At 40.0% G+C, this 17,466-nt stretch overlaps 1 protein-coding gene and 1 long non-coding RNA gene across 2 annotated transcripts; one reads left to right on the top strand and one right to left on the bottom strand.

The window, feature by feature from the left end:
• Nucleotides 1–1,069: 1,069 nt before the first annotated feature.
• On the bottom strand, nucleotides 1,070–3,655 carry LOC148691792 (uncharacterized). The gene is made up of 3 exons (XR_015954741.1): nucleotides 3,465–3,655; nucleotides 2,719–2,777; nucleotides 1,070–1,368 (listed from the first exon to the last, which is right to left on the bottom strand). It is a non-coding gene; the product is annotated as an uncharacterized LOC148691792 (long non-coding RNA).
• A 12,898-nt stretch (nucleotides 3,656–16,553) lies between these two features.
• LOC148691791 (uncharacterized) lies at nucleotides 16,554–16,985 on the top strand. The gene has a single exon (XM_088683412.1). The coding sequence runs from the start codon at nucleotides 16,554–16,556 to the stop codon at nucleotides 16,983–16,985; it is 432 nt and encodes a 143-aa protein (XP_088539538.1).
• The last annotated feature ends 481 nt before the right edge of the window (nucleotides 16,986–17,466 follow it).

Below are 17,466 nucleotides of genomic sequence, written 5' to 3'. Positions count from 1 at the left end.
ATGATTTTTTGATATCATAACTGTTATTTTATTTTTATTTAAATATAATATTTTTGAATTGAGCCCTTGATTTTTCTTAAATAACTAGAGTTTCTAATAATAAAAGAAATAATAACTTCAAGGAATTCACTAAATTAGCTTCATCATAGAGTAAAATGCAATGATTAAATCGGCTAAATTGTAAACATCGCAAACTAAAATGACGAAACATGTAAACCATTTTAATGTTTAAGCAAAACAAACGTCACCTTACAAAATGCAATCCGGGTGCACCTTATGCCAGTGGGGCAATAGACAAAGCATAAATCTTAGTTTTGATGGGGCTTCGTACTTACCCTTCTCAACAAGAAGCCTATTTCATGGCCCATGTAGAGCCATAAGTACTGGGAGTGTATATAATTGAGATTTTGAAAAAAATTAATTTTTTTTTAACAAATTTATGAGTGAATCAATTAAAATTTTAAGTGATTTTTTTTTTTTTGAAAATTTATGTGTATTTAATTAAGATTTTAAGATAGAGTATTAAAATTTACACAAATTCGGGCGTATACAACTATGATTTTAAAGAGTTTATAACGTTTTAGGTTAGACCTAGCAAACGAGTCGTGTTTGCCGTGTTCCTTTCGTTTTTGTGTCATACCGGCTATCTTAATGAATCGTGTCGTGTTAGTTCATTATCGTAACGAGTTTTTAACATGTGATCTTAATGAGTTTTTAACATGTGACCTGCTAACAACCGTTTCAATAACGGATTGAACCGAAAGTTGTTATTTTTCTGTTGTTTCGTTTTTTGTATGTAAGAAATTGATCTGCCTAATGTTTAGACTTGGCAAATGGGTCGTATTTATGTTGTTTATGTGTCACATCCATTATTTTAATGGGTGGCCCGATAAAGATTAACGGATTGACGTGGAACCTATTATTTTCGTGTCAAGTTAATGGGCCATGCAAGAAATTGCTAGGCCTTTCAGGTGTATTTGATTAGGAATATTTTAAAGGATTTTAAAATGCTGAGGAATTTGAGGGAATTGGAAAGATTTGTTAGTGTATTTTATGCATTCACAAATGTCATCTCTTGACACACCCCGACCCAGAAAGTCCACTTGGACCCTGAATCGAGCTGTGCTGGCCGACACCTGGAAGGTGACGAAGCCATAAAATGTGATAGTGCATAAAAAGTGAATAAATTTGAATCTAAAAGTGTCTAAGTACCAGAGTGCGCTACGAGTAGGAGCGAACCCATTTCACACGCGATGTCAGAGCATAAGTAAGGTGCAGTAATGTGGGTAAGAATCATACCCTCAAAAATATCCATCAATACTAAGATTCGCCATAGATTCTTGTCGATACAAACTCAGCAGCTAAAACCTGGAGGGCACCAAACAGAAGGTGTGAGTAAGCAATAAAACCAAGCTTCCCAAAGTTACTACCTCTTAAAAAGTAATGCCCCTAAATGTAAAACCCGTATCGTTTTCCATAAGACAGTACAACATATATACATATATCCAAACCATACTCGGAAATGACCAAAACCACGGTTTGCCATCACATCCACCATACATTAATAAGTAGGCCAAATGAACTAAATCAATACAAAGTGATATATAAGTCGGAGTCACTTATAGTGACCTGTACGACTTATCTGTATCTCGTCAATCCTGGCTAGCATATAAGTCGGAGTCACCTATAGTGACCTGTACGACTTATCCATATCTCGTCAATCCTGGCTAGCATATAAGTCGGAGTCGCCTATAGTGACCTGTACAACTTATCCATATCTCATCAATCCTGGCTAGCAAATAGCTCAATAAGTATACCTGCACACGAGTCGGAACCACCTAAAGTGGTCTGTACGACAGGCCTGGGTGTAATACATATAAACGCTCTAATGCTACGATCACGTGAAGGCTGTGCGAATAATCGCGGGTCACCTACGAGTCGGAACCACCTAAAGTGGTCTGTACGACAGGACTGTGCACCTACCTTGGATCCAAGGTGAGCGTAAGGTGCGGGAGGTGAACATCACGTGAAGGACTGTGCCCTGGCCACGGGCGGGAGCACTAACACCGAGGTGCAGGTTTATGAGCTCTCAATGCATCTCAATATAACATGTGCAACTCATGGCAACCAGTACGACCGTATCGAAGTTGCCTAACTCATAACTGTAGTCATGCTATAACGCAATCGATTCAACTAGTACCATAAACTCACCTGAACTTACCTGGGTGTCCTGAGTTCACCTTTGCACTTGAAAGCATTCCCAATAATTATATGCAAGTAATATACATATGGATATATCATGATGCAATCTACTACTCAACCATGTCGTAGCATTTTCAATTATAAACAATATAGTGTGAAGTGTACAATCAATAACGCCCTACTCCCAAACTACTTATTTTCAAGGATAATTATTCATGACAACCCAATTAACACTAATTTAACTAACTAATTCATAAAACTAAAACTTGCCTTAACCAATTTCCTTCGCATTACTCAATTTCCCAAGTAAGGCTTTTGTCTCAAATATTTTATGGCTGCATCTAACGTCTCGTTAGACTGCCTACGTACCCTAAACAGGGATCAAGCCATTCGTAGTTCACATAGTACTTCAAGCATTCACAATAATTATATATGAAAGTAATATGCCTAATCAATTTAAAGGTGTCGATAGAACTCTCAATAATATGTACGATAAAAAGGAAAAGATGCACTCACCTGGAGTCCACGCTATGATTCTCTAGCGCACGCATCGAGGCGTCCTGAATGATTGGTCCCTGTGACCAATTATCAAATCACATCTCAGAACTCTTATCCGTAGAATATGTAATTCACATAAAAAACAACCGCAACGACATTCTAAAATAGTTTGAGACCCATCGACCACAAGTCAACCGTCGATCAAAGATCGACGGTAGGGTTTACAACCCTGTATAACCTGACCCGGAAGATCCGCATATCAGATTTCCAATCCGCAACTTCCAACGATCCAGAATATGTTTCTAGAATAACATATTAAAATTTCATTACGATCCAACGGTCAGATCTCCGCCAATTGCCTAAAACAAGTGGCCGTGAACATTTATTTTACTAACTTACAAATCCAATTCGGGAAGATCCGTACATCGGATTCCCGATCCATAAATTCCTATGATCTTTAAATATTACGTATTATAATGTACCCAAGTTTGGTGACGATCCAACGGTCGGATTGTCGATTCACATTTTCATCAAGCAATGTATCGTAACGAATTTAGGTTCCAACGATCAACCTATGTCATTCAAATAACAAAACTGAATTCAAGACATTCGACATAGCCTAAAAATAGCATTGGCGGCCAACTGGCCACGCGCCGCCGCGGGTGGCGGTCGGCTGCCCCGACTCGCCGGAAAATCCAACTATTTCCAAAAATTCTCAAACTTCACAGAAATGAAGATCTCAGTGAGTGGAGCAACTTTCATACCTGCCACAAAGTCCAAAAGTGGACGGAAGATGGTCAATTTTGCCCACGAAGCCGGCGGGTGCCTAAAACTTCCCGACGTCGATTCGTCGTCTACGGTGATCCAACGGGGTCAAGGTTGGTTGGGTTTTGCTCCTGGGATGATGAGCTACAAAGCCCAAGTGGTGGCATCGGCCATTGCTTTGCCGATTTGCCGAAAAATCAAAAAGGGTGGCTGGAGCATCATTGATTTTCGTCAACTTTCGTGGCCTCAAACCTCCACATCCCATGGTTAATCAAGGTGGTTCTTGGGTGGGTTTTGTAGAGGGGAATGAGAGCTTCAAGATGGTGGTGGTGGCATCGAAAAACTCCACCGGAGTTGGCCGGAATCGGCCTTGGAAAATGGGTGGTCGCGAGTGGGAAAACCCACGGGAAAAGCTGGGATTTTTTTTTTTTTTTTTTTTTTTTTTCTTTTTCTTTCTTTCCTTTTTCTGATTGGGCTTCACCTTAAATAACCAATTCTGATTGGGGATTTAATTTAATTAACACTAAACCTTGAATAACCAATTTCGAACGTCCGTAACTATACCGTTATAATCCGGACTCGCAAACGACTTTTGCCTATGCGTTCACATCCACGAGTATTACGAGAATATGTTAAAAGAATAAGTCATACGTCTCTCTAGACGATGGTCAACAGAAATCAAAGTCCTTACCTCTAGGGCAATTTCGTAAATTCACGCTTTTCTCTCAAAATCCTTTAATTTATAAATCCCTCAAAAGCCCAATTGAATTATAGATCTAAATGATCTTGTTTTTCGGAAAAGCACTTTCACCATTTATTTTTTGTTTTTTTGTTAAATAATATAAAAACATACACTATTTCATCTAAACTATAAGGAGATTGAGACTTAGCGCGGAGAGAAGGCCAGTTTAGTGAAGTGTATGTCTACACCCTTTATGGCGTGTTTATTTGGCCTCGTTAAGTTTCACTGGACTAGCTAAAATTAATAGTGAGTGAAATATCATGTTTGTTAGCAGTCGTGACTGTGTTTAATGAGACTAAAGGGGACTCGCCTAGACTAAACGCCTTACTAGGCGGTCTTAGCGAGGCCCCCCAAAATTGGGCGGATTGCTAAGACCAACTCTCCTTCGCCCCTTTCCGCTTCACTCTTCGTCAATTCTTTGCCTTCCCCTTCCCGACCGCTATTTTTTTCCCATAAGACTCCTCTTCCAGCGAAGCCACCATGGATTTGTGGTCAGAAACTCGTTCTCTGAGAAACCCATTTCGTGGAGTTTTGTAAATTCATTTCGTGGATTTCTGCAGCCTTTCCCTTTTCAATACCAGATCCAACTCCCAAAATTTCAACCCAAAAAACCAAAAAACCCAAAAAATCAGAGAAAACCCAAAAAACCCAAAAACCCAAAAAACTTAGAAACCAAAAGCAAATTCAACCCTATCTCCCTCCTTCGAGCCACTCACGCATGCATCCTGCCTTCAACTCCTAAATTTTTATTTTCGTTCTTGCTCTTTGGTTTGATTTTAAGATTTGCAAGGGATTTTGTGAGAGGAATAGAAGAGGCAGAGAGAGATTTGCGGTTAAGAGGAAGAGAGAGATTTGCAAAATCTTCGAATCTGAGACCATCCAAAATTAGATTATCACCCAGGGAGTTGGACAGGAAAAAAGACAAAGGGAAGAGAGAGAGGGATTTGGACGGAAAAGGGAAAGGGGAAAGAGATGTGGCACTAGTAAAATGGCAGAGAAAGGGGAGAGGGGAGGGATGCAGTGGGTGGACAAAAAAATGAGAGAAGAAGATGATTAAAAGCTTGACCAAAATAAAAAGACGGAAGATGGTTCTAGAAAGGAAAATGATAATTTAATAATAAAATATTAGTATATATAGATTAAATTAATGAAAAAATATTGTACATATAAATTTAATAATATAATATATGAATCTTGTTTTTTAGTCGACACAACACCAAACGCTTCACTAAAGTCGACACAGCACCAAATGCTTCACTAAATCAGTCCATCTTTATCTATTCTAAGTCAGTCCAGCTTAGTTCCTGAAGCTAGTCCAGTTCAAGATAGTCCGGTGCAACAAACGCACCCTTAAAGTCTCACTTCGTGTGCTACCCAACTTTGTCAACCCTGTTGATAAATTCGTCATTTTTGCTACAAGGTATATTCAAACCTGGAATGGAGTGAGCGTACGTGGCTCCATCCTAGTTTTAGTTTCTCCTTTTATTAATTCTGTTTGCTTTAGGAGTTTTGCTTGGGTATTCTGGTCTTCTAATCTTCTTGTTGCTTCTGCTTTTATTGATTTACTTTGGGGTTTTGCATGGCTCTTCTAGTCCTCTTGAGATCTCTTTTTTACGTATTAAACAAATTAAAAAAAAAAAAAAAAGGTTTTCATTCAGAATTGTAAAAAGAGAGAGAAAACAAATAGGTCAAACCATGCACACCATGCCACCTTGATGGGAACTATTTATTTGGTTTTTGGTCTTCACTTTAGGTACCATTTTATAAGCATTTCTTCTATATCTCTTAACACACTCTGACCCGAATGTTAACTTGGACAGCTAAATTGAGATGTGTTGGTCGATACCTGAAAGGTGACGAAATTAGCACATCTCGATTGGGTGTCCAAATTGACATTCCAAGTCGAGGTTGTCTCCCCCTATTCTTCTCTACCCTTATTTTATCTTTCATTTCTCACATATACTTTCTATAAAATATTAAAATTAGAAAGTAAAATTGTCAATGATAAGTGTATCAACAGTAGTAGAGATCGACTTTTTAGTTATGGAATGATCACTCGCACACTACACACCAGTATCCTTGTCGCACCTAGCATCTCCGAAGGGGCTAGAAATTAAAAATCTGTGATTGGAGGAAGCACTAGTACTCAGTTTCGGATTCGTTATAGCACTTAGTCTGGCTACGTTTAAAGAGAAGGAGAACAAAGGTTAGTGGATACTTGTCAGCAATCCAACACGAGCTTTTGGACAAAGTACGTGCATGCTTCCCTCTCTGGGAATCTGTATTAAAATCCAAGACAGATCAACCAGTTGAACAAAGGTTAGTGGATACTTGTCAGCAATCCAACACGAGCTTTTCGACAAAGTACGTGCGTGCTTCCCTCTCCGGGAATCTGTATTAAAATACAAGAGAGATCAACCAGTTGTCAGATTTCACTCCTTTCCGAGTGATATGCAGATCAACAATGCATTATGGTGGTGATTTTGTCCATAGGGATCCATATTCCACCGGCCAATTTTATTTTACAGCAACTGGTGTGTGTGCATGCATAACAAAATATAAAACTTGGATCAATTACTTATTTTAAACTAAAGGTGGAAAGGATAAGAATTAATGCTTAAACTAAAACAAATGTTACTTTTTGTTTAAAAGTGAAAATTAGATGAAAAAATTACAAATTTTCCACCATCTCTCTTCGTACATATACGCTAACTTTGAATAATTTATAAAAATTAAAAAAAAAAAATTGTTATCAAATTATTAAACGACCACCTTTTATTAATTATAAAAGTCAAGTTGTAAACTCCAAACGTGGGAGGCAATGCATCATCCTAGAGGCCACTATCTTTTTTTTCTCGTTTAATCAAAAATCATATTTGTTCCCCTGCCTGCATACATTAAAGACGCATTAATATCTACATATAAACCTCGCTTTTGTAAACACGAGTGATAATGTTTTTATTCTTGTTTTTTATAGTTTTCGGTTGCAACAAATTTTAAAGGAATCATGGATAACAAAGGTAAGAAATAAGTTAAAAGACAGAGAGATACGAACCCTGTTACTTTAGTGCTAAACTACTTATTTCTATACTCACGATGAGAGATTTGCAGCCTTCAAATTTTGAACCTTTAAGCTATGTTGGGTGAGGAATTTTTGAGTCTCAAAAGATTGAGGTGAAAATAATAAGGAATGAAATACAGAATATTAGACTAGAGGTGTAACAACCCGTCCCCAATTATTATGATTTTTATAATTTTAAAAAGTGAATTTACGAAAATGCCCTTCGAGGCAAAGTGTTGACTTTTGTTGACTGCCATGTCATGTCACGTAAGATTCATTTTCTTGGCGTATCCTCGTTGTACTCATTGCTACGGACGCGTGGGCCAAACGGATCATGATTTGGAGTTATAACGAAAGAGATATTAACGTTTAAAGTCAGGGGCTTTTGCCGGCCAATTTGGCCTTAGTCACAGGCATTGATCGTTCATGACGCCTTGATGTTTGTGCTAGGGAGTTATAGCGTGAATTCCAGGTGAGTGGGCTTCTGGTTTTCTATATATATATATATATATGTATATATGTATATATGCTTTATATTTTCCCATAAACTGTTTTGAAACGAGCGTATTCTTTTAAATGTCATGTCATGCTTGCATTTCATTTTATTATATGCATTGGTATGTATATGCATATTATTGTATGAGGCTGTGGAGGCCAGGTAAGTTTCAGGTAAGTACTGTATGATGTTAGTGGTTGCATTGCTTATGGTTATACATAGAGGCATGTAGAGCTCATTATCCTGCACCCTGGTGTTAGTGCTCATGCTCGTGGCTAGGGCACAGTCCTTCACGTGAAGTTCACCTCCCGCACCGCACGCTCACCTTGGATCCAAGTTTGGTGTATAGCCCTGTCGTATAGACCACATTAGGTGGTTCCGACTTGTAGGTGACCCGCAATTATTCACACAGCCTTCACGTGATTGTAGCACTTGAGCGTACTTATTTACACCCAGCCCTATCGTACAAACCATAATAGGTGGTTCCGACTCATGTGCAGGCATATTTAATGAGCTATAGGTTCAGCCCTACAGGTCAAGTTAGGTGACTCCAACTGACATATCATTTCACATTGATTTATTTCACATGGCTTACTTATTTCATTGCTGAGATACTTGACATGGCATATACTTGGTTTTCACTACTCTCGAGCATGATTTCTATACGCATATGTATTATTATTTTTTTGGGAAATTATATGGGTTTTACGGCGAAGGGCTATAACGTTTTCAAAAGGTTTTTATTAAAAACTTTATTTTCAAGCCCACTCACCCTTATTTTTGCGCCCCTCCAGGTTTTAGCTGTTGAAAGTTCATATCGACGAGGATTTGTGGCGAATCTCAGTATAGGTGGCTACCTCTGAGGGTATGATCCTTACCCACACTACTGTACTTTACTTATGCTTTAACGTCGCGTGTGAAATGGGTTCATCCCCGCTCACAGCACACTCTTGTCTTTAGGCACTTTTAGGTTTAAATTCATTCTCATTTTCTACATCACTATACTTATGGGTTCATTACCTTCGAGGTGTTAGCCAGCATAGCTCAATTCGGAGTCCTAGTGGACATTTCGGGTCAGGGTGTATCAAGAGGAGACTAGGGAAAGGAGAGAAAGGAAATGAAGGGAGAATGAGAGGAACCCGACAGGTTCCTCTTGACCCGGTTGTGACCCGCAAGTTTCTCCATTGAAATTCAGCCAATTTTCAAGCGAATTTCGCCCAGCCATCACTTGCTAGCAACCTCCCAACCCCTGTACTACCATTTTCCCTTCCAAACCTAAGCGTTTTGGCTTTCAGTTCTGTGAAGGACGAAGTGGGATTCCGGTGGTCTTCGACAACGATCCCACCGATCCGGCAAATTACACCACCCATCACCACCCTTAATCTAACCCCCTTGGACCTAGGAACAAGACCCAACCAGTTGTAGGGGCAGCAGAACATCGAGGAAGGAAAATTGAAACTCACCCTTTCTAGGGTTTCTGACGGGTTTTAGTGGAATAGGGGCTTTTCCCGGCCAAATTGGCCATAGTCACAGGTATGAAAGTTTCTCCAGTCATTGAGATTTTCATTTCTGTGAAGTTTGAGAATTTTTAGAAATAATGGAATTTTCCGACAAGACGAGGTGGCCGACCGCCATCGGCGGTGGCGCCTGTGGCGGCGCATGGCCAACGAGTCGCTGATGCTATTTTACACTAAATTGATATCTTGATCTCAGATTTGATATCCATATGATGTGGATTTGAGTGTTGTAAATCTCGTCTAATTAAGGTGCGTTACTTGATTATTATAGCAATCAACGATCTGACCATTGGATCGTTACCAAACTTTGACACGTTATAATAAGTAATATTAAAGGATATTAGAAACTTATGGGTCGGAAATCTGATGTATGGATCTTCCCATTTAGGAAATGTAAGTTATATGTTCTATTGATAAGAATTCTAAGACTATTTGATAATTGTTTTAGGTGGCAATCGTTCGTGACACCTTGATATTTGTGTTAGGGAGTTATAGCGCGAACTCCAGATGAGTGGGCTTTTGGTTTTCTATATATATACGTATGTATACTTTATGTTTTTCCTAGAAATGGTTTTAAATGAAATGTGATTGAAATGCCAAGTCATACTTGCATTATATTTTAGTATATGCATTGGTGTAGTCATGTATAATGTTGCATGATGCTGCGGAGTCCAGGTAAGCTACAGGTGAGTACATTATGATGTTAGTGGTTGTGATGTATATGGTTATGCCTAGATGCATTTGGTACGCATTATCCTGCACCCCAGTGTTAGTGCTCCGCCTGAGGTCAAGGCCAGCCTTCACGTGATCGTTCATCTCCTGCACCGTATGCTCACCTTGGATCTAAGGTAGGTGCCAGCCTGTCGTACAGACCACATTAGGTGGTTCTGACTCATAGGTGACTTGTGATACTTCGCACAGCCTTCACGTGATCGTAGCACTTGAGCGTATTTATTTACACCCAGCTTGTCGTACATACCACATTAGGTGGTTCCAACTTATGTGCAAGAATTGGTTAATGAGCTATTGGTTCAGGTATATAGGTCACGTTAGGTGACTCCGGTTAGCATATCATTTTACATTGATTTATTTCACCTGACTTACTTATTTCATTGCTGAGATACTTGACATGGCATATAATTGGTTTTCACTACTCTCGAGCATGATTTCTATATACATATGTATTATTATTTTGTGGGAAATTATACAGGTTTTACAGCGAAGGGTTAGAATGTTTTCAAAAGGGTTTTATTAAAAACTTTATTTTTAGGCCCACTCACCCTTGTTTTTGCGCCCTTCCAGGTTCTAGCTGTTGGAAGTTCGTATCGACGAGGATTTGTGGTGAATCTCAGTATAGATGGCTACCTCTGAGAGTATGATCCTTACCCACACTACTGTACTTTACTTATGCTTTGACGTTGCATGTGAAACGGGCTCGTTTCCGCTTGCTGTGCACTCTGGTCTTTAGGCACTTTTAGGGCTAAATTTATTCACATTTTCCACATCACTATACTTTATGGCTTCGTCACCTTCCAGGTGTTGGCCAGCATAGCTCGATTTAGAGTCCTAGTGGACATTCCGGATCGGGATGTGTCACATATCTTACTAATTTGCCTCTATGTTTATTGAAACAGATTTTTTTTCCCTCCGGTGGCTCATATCAATGAAGGTTAAGATTAATGAAGCTGAAAGAAGATGGTGTAAGATTGTAAGTGATGTTTCCATTTTCTCGCAAAACTAATGAAAGTTCATTTAAAAAAACTAATCATATCTCATAATGCTTTGTTGATATATCTGATAATTCTTTGATTGATTATTGATTTTTCATACCTAATGAACTAAAACATAAAAAAATATAAATCGTACCAAATTGATTGTACCAAATTTGTTGGACCAAGTGAACTAAAATATAAAAATATCAATTTTACTAAATGGACCATATCGAATCTAAGGAACCTAAACTATTATAATGTACCTAATTTATTGGACCTAATGAACTAAAACATAAAATATACAAATTGTACCAAATTACTGTACCAAATCTATGGTACATAAACTATATAACGTACCTAATTGATCGTACCAAAACTATCAGACCTAAATTAGTGCATCGATCTCCACACAATATCAAATTTTAATAAATATAAAAAAACAAAAAGTAGGTAGTTTTAGACAATAAAGATGACAATTTTTTAGACAATGAAGATGGATGTTACTTTAATCAGTGATGATGAACCTACAATCACATTTTTCAGACTTTGATGGTGGAGGTTACATTGTAGACAATAAAGATGGCATTCTTGTAAATAATAGTAAAACTTGTGGTTTTATTATAAGTGACATTCATGGTGCATTAAAATGAAGGATCTTTTTCAGATATTGAAAACCTTCTAAGTTATATTCTAAAAATCATCTTTGACAAGCCTTTATCTCCAAAAACCTCTTTATTTAAAGGAAACGGTAAAAAACGGGAAGACATAGAGCAAGCAATAATGCTATTGACATGGTTCACAAAACATTTAAAAACTTATTTTGCGCTATACCATAACAGATCTTCATGCTGAATATAATGCTTGTGACCCAATAAGGTATTATACATTGACATGGTTCATACAACATTTAAAAACTTATTATGCGCTATACCATAATAGATCTTCATGCTGTTTGGACCTAAAGTTATTGGGTTGGGCCGAGTATAGAATTGTTCTCGGCCCAGAAGTTCTGCTTGAGGATTTCTACAAACCAGTCGGTTCATGGGTCGCCTAACTAAGGTTGGCTAAGCCCTGTTTGGAAAAGAATATTCCAGATGAATAGGAAGTAGGTGGGCCCTATTGCGAAGCGAAGGAATGAAGTGGTTAAGTCCTGATGCAGTAAGGATTCTCGGCCAGATAAGGATACCGAAAAGTGGAAGTGAATATGGCCTAATAAGAGGTTGAATTCAAAATCCTAATAGAAATGGGATTGGCCGAGATAAGATGGATTAGGGTAAGGAGTCCTAGTTCGAGTATGGTTAGGATTTGTTCTTGCTGCTATAAATAGAGAACGGAGTGTGCAATTCAAGGGCCCAAAACAAACACACAATTACCCTGCGCAAAACTCTCAAACATCTTAAGATATTTTATTTTCTTTTTCCGCTGACACATCTTTAGTTTGGATAAATAGCACTGTGGAGGCAACCGACGAACATCTTCAGTTTGGATAAACAGCACTGTCGCTGTAGAACAGATCGACCAAGGAGCACCTTCAGTTTGGACAAACAGCACTGCGTTGAGGCTGACTGGTTACCTATCCAAGTCTCGGTCGAGAAGGGTTTCTGAATCCTTATTGGCAGAGGTCATCTTATTAGCCTTCTCGGCGAAGTAAGGTGTTACGAGTTACGATATTCGGCACCTTGAACGCCAAGTGGTTTTATTGGATACTCATAAGTAAGTTTCAAAGTTCGGCATTCTGATGGTCGAACCATATTCACCGTCAAGACATACATCACCTTTAAGTACTTGTGTCCATATAGTTTAGTGTCGATTCGATGTGCTTATACTCTCACGAATATAATCACTATGATCGAATCCAACGTTGACGATTCGTGAACTTCGCAGAATTAGCAGCCTTGTCTTCAGGCTCGAGAATCCAAAGGCCGAGACTTGTTCCTTCCTCGGCCTCAATCGCAAGATCAAGAAGTCAGAAACCCGCTCAACGAAACATCAACAAATTGTACTCCTCGGCTAGGTTCGGCCGACTAACTGGCACGCCTTGCATCAACCGAAGGACGTAGTTAGCTCATTAGTTACTCGACTTGCGCGCCACGTAAGCTTTGTAATTTTTAGGGTCAACATTTTGGCACACCCAGTGGGATCTTATGCTAGACCTTCGGAGTTCATGACCATTGAGACACAGTCCGTAAAGAAGAAAACAATCATAGGAAAGTCAAAATCCGACTTACCAATACAAGGCACTGGACAAGATTTGTCTTAGGTACAAAATCCCCTCATTGTTGTGCCACCCGAGGCTACAAGTGTGACACGCCGAGAGAAGGAAATTTGTCTCTACAAACAATCTCGCAACCTAGAAATTCCTATCCAAACGGCAGGCATTTTTGTCAAAGGAATAGTGGAAGATTGTGACGAAGATGGTAGGGAAGGTTTTGATCCGCCAACTAGGTCATTTCTTCGAAGACGACTTGATGAACAATCTCGACAGGTTGAGTAGTTGATTGGCTAGAAAATGAATGATTTGCTTGACGCAATACGAAGTAATAGTGACACACAGACCAGAATGCTTGAACTATTAGTCAGTAAAGCCTTCGAAGATGGCCACGTCGGCCAACCTCGACAGCTTCCCTTAAAAATGTTCCATTACAAGCCGAGAAAGGATCTGCTCGGTTTCAACCAATTGACTTGGAAAAAAAAGGCGGATCAAACAGTAGATTTGATGGGCCTGACCAGGGAGTAAAAACAGCATCCGTCAATATGACCGAGGTCCAAAAAATGATCGACTCGGCCATAAAAAAAGGGCTGAAGTTCCCAAAGTTCATCCACCCATAACCGGCTTATGTGGAAAAGTTCGAATACCCTAAAGGTTTCAAGATCCCCAACTTCAGCTTTTTCACCGTAGAGTTATCCTTATCGTTGTTAGAGCATGTAGCTCAGTTCACTGCGCAATGTGGAGACGTTAATAGCAACTTCTATAAACTACGACTATTCAACTTTTCACTAACAGCTTCAGCCTTTGCTTGGTACATCAACCTTCCACCGAACTCCGTCCAGAGTTGGGAGAAATTGGTCGACAAATTCCATGAACAATTTTATCGACCAAGGATGGAAATGTCCATTTCATCATTGGCTAGGATGGCTCAAGCTTCAGACGAATCACCAATGGAATACTTAACAAGGTTCAAGTCAACCAGGAATTCGTGCCAAGCACCTCTCCTTGAAGTTAAATTCGTCAAAATTGCTCTAAGCGGCTTGGACGTGGAATACAAAAAGAAATTCCTGGGGGCAAATATTCGAGATATGTACGAACTTGCTCAGCACGTTGAGCAGTATGATTATTTGCTCCGAGAAGAAAAAATATCAAAGTCCCCATCTCGAGGAATGATATACAAGAATCCCACGGTTAGCTACGCATTAGCCGAAAGCAAGGATCCCCAATACGCGAGTGTGGACGCGGTTGAAATAGTGATAGATAAACCATACGTTTGCAAGACATTAGCTCAAATCAGTCCTAAAGATGCCAAAACCCGTTCGGACTCTGAATAGATGATTAAAACATCAAAAGTTTACACTTTCAATATCACCAAGGCCGATGCAATTTTCGCCCAGTTGTTGGTAGCAAAGATCACAAAACTTCGGCCAGGACATAACATTCCTAAGGTCGAAGAATTGAAAGGAAAAACATATTGTAAGTACCATAATTCAAACAAACATGCTACCAATAATTGTGTCGTGTTCCGTGATGTGATTCAAAGTTGGATTGAGAAGGGTAAGTTAAAATTTCCTAAGAAACAGATGGCGGTTGACGCCAATCCTTCCCCTTAACGACAATTGGTATGGTGGATGCTCATTTCTCTAAAAACAAAGGAAAAGGGAAAGCCGAATTCGTCCCAGTACATCATGTCCGTAAGCAGGGTGGTCAGTCGAGACTCAAGATTGATTTATTTTCAAATGCACCACCTACGGAGTCTTCAGGGCCGGCCATCGTTGAACCCATGTCAGGTTCTAATTCCGAAGAAACTGATGAATCAATGGTTTTGTGCGGCTGCTGTAAAACACGAATTAAACTTAAAGAGAGAACACCTCTGGCTCCAACTTCATGTTCGCCATCTACGACCGCAACAAAATCGCTTAAGGAACTCGGTGCCGGCCAACCACGACAAGTGTTTGAGAGACTCGGCTACAGGTATAAGCAAAAAACCCAACCCTAGTCAGACGACGTCTTGACTTTGACGCGCCATTCTATAATGAGGATTATTACTCGCGTAACTCCAGTAGTTCGAGTTCATCGATGGGTAAAAAAATCTTCAAACCACCTAAGCCACGTGACCAACGTTGGTACAGTTACAATTCTCCAACTGCCTTGTATACGGCGTTATTTAAGTCTCAAAAACGTCGTCACCAGCGGATAGATTACATGGCTCGACGACAAGAATCACAAGCTAATTCGACTACCCAGTGGCAGACAAAAGAGGAAGCATGACGTGGCGACCACCGACCTACCCCAACCATTATGGCCAAATTACTTCAAGAGAGAAAGGTAGTTGATCGCGACTTTGAAACCACCATTCAAGAGTCCTAAAAGCGCATCAAGCTCCTTCTTCGACTCGGAGAGATGAAAGCTTGTCTTGAGCATTTCAGAAAAGAGGCCGAAAGTAAGCTTCCTCTGTTACCACTGCAGGAACCGTTAATAAAAGTACGGCGCAATCTGTACCCTCTATTTCTTGGTGAATCCTTAGAGTACATGCGATAATTTCATAAGAAGTATTCCGCCAATGACTTGTACGGACTGCCCAAGGCATGTCAAGAAGCCCTTGACCTAGCATTAACTTGTCCTAATGCTAAACAAATTATTCCAAAAACCATTGATCCGGCAATAAAAGCTAGGTTCCAACATATACGTGAGACTTGAGTCCTCGGCTTTGAGGTTGACCCATACACAGATATAGACACAGCCGAGCTTCCTTTTTCACTCGAAGACCTTCAGCACCTATGATATCATTTTGAAGTCTTCTCGGCCGTGTCTCTTTCCAGCCTTACGGCCTATGAGGAGAATCGTGTGGCGTGTTTAGATGCATACCTGGACATAAGGAACACCCGAATCGCCTATGAAGAACAAGCCAGTAAAGCATTACAAGAACAAAATCACTCATCGGAAATAAATAAGCTCGAGGACAAAAACCAGAATGGAATAGGTTCAGCCAACACACCCCAAGAGCAGATCCATAACGAGGCGAAAGATAATCCGGTTGCAGACACTCCAAAGACTGATACCACACCCATTAATCCGGAAGACGACAACCAAGACCTGATGGGTCATTCGGTCCTCGAGCACATGGAAGTCAGCATGTTCTATGTCCTACCGGCTGAAATTCAACCGAGAACCCACCAATCAAATTTTTTGGATGGGGACGTGGTAACCGAAAAAGCAACATAAGTTGATTTCATCGCTATTGAGGAAGATGGGGAAATCAATAACAGCGACAAACTTAAGGTAGCCTTGGCCGAATTGTTTCCCCGCTCTACTTCTGTTAATCTCCAACATTTAAAGCCGTTATACATCATGGCTCATATTAAAGGATACCCTATTTCCAAGGTGTTTGTCGATTGTGGAGCCACAGTCAACATCATGCCGATTTCTATCATAAAGGCATTACGCCGCTCCAATGACAAGCTTATATCGTCAGGAATAAGGATGAGCAACTTCATCGGCGATAAGTCTCAAAACAAAGGAGTGCTCTCGTTAGAAGTAAGAGTTGCAGGTCGCAACCACATGACTGCATTCTTTATAATTGACTCAAAGACCGACTATAATGCATTGCTTGGCCGTGATTGGATTCATCAAACAAGTTGCATTCCTTCATCGCTATACCAAGTTCTCATCTTTTGGGACGACAAATCGGTAGTAGTTCATCCAGCCGATAATCAACCGTTCGAGACCAATATGATTCAAGCTCGCTATTATGACGATCACGTCGGCTACATCACCCTATAGGGTTTTAACAAGGACGGACAATCGACTCGAATCTTAGTTCAGAAAGCCATCGAGGTAGGCACCGAGACTGTACAACAGGATTCAGCGAGACTCGACTTGGCAGAACTAATTACCAAAACCGATGATTGACGCCGCCAAACAAGAAAGGCGTCGGGCAGCGGTTTTATCCATTATGGAACATCTGCTGGCTCACTGGTATGCTATTGCCAAGCAACCACACTCGGGCATAAACTTAATTGAATTTTTGGCCGAGGGAGATAACGGCCCAGTTTTATCTTTAAAACAAGTTCAGGCCGCACCAGCCGAACTCGAAGACAATCGGCCCCAAATCAAGGACCCATTGGAAGAGATAAATATTGGCACAGCCGAAGCATCGGCCGTTGTTTATTAGTGCATTGTTGCCACCTCCCATGAAGGTCAAGTTTTGTAAACTACTCCATGAGTTTAAAGATTGTTTCGCGTGGAATTATCATGAGATGCC

The sequence above is a fragment of the Pyrus communis genome, chromosome 13 (assembly GCF_041283825.1).
Source record: "Pyrus communis isolate YQ-2024b chromosome 13, ASM4128382v1, whole genome shotgun sequence".
Taxonomy (NCBI): domain Eukaryota; kingdom Viridiplantae; phylum Streptophyta; class Magnoliopsida; order Rosales; family Rosaceae; genus Pyrus; species Pyrus communis.
This window is presented reverse-complemented; position numbering and strand designations above follow the sequence as displayed.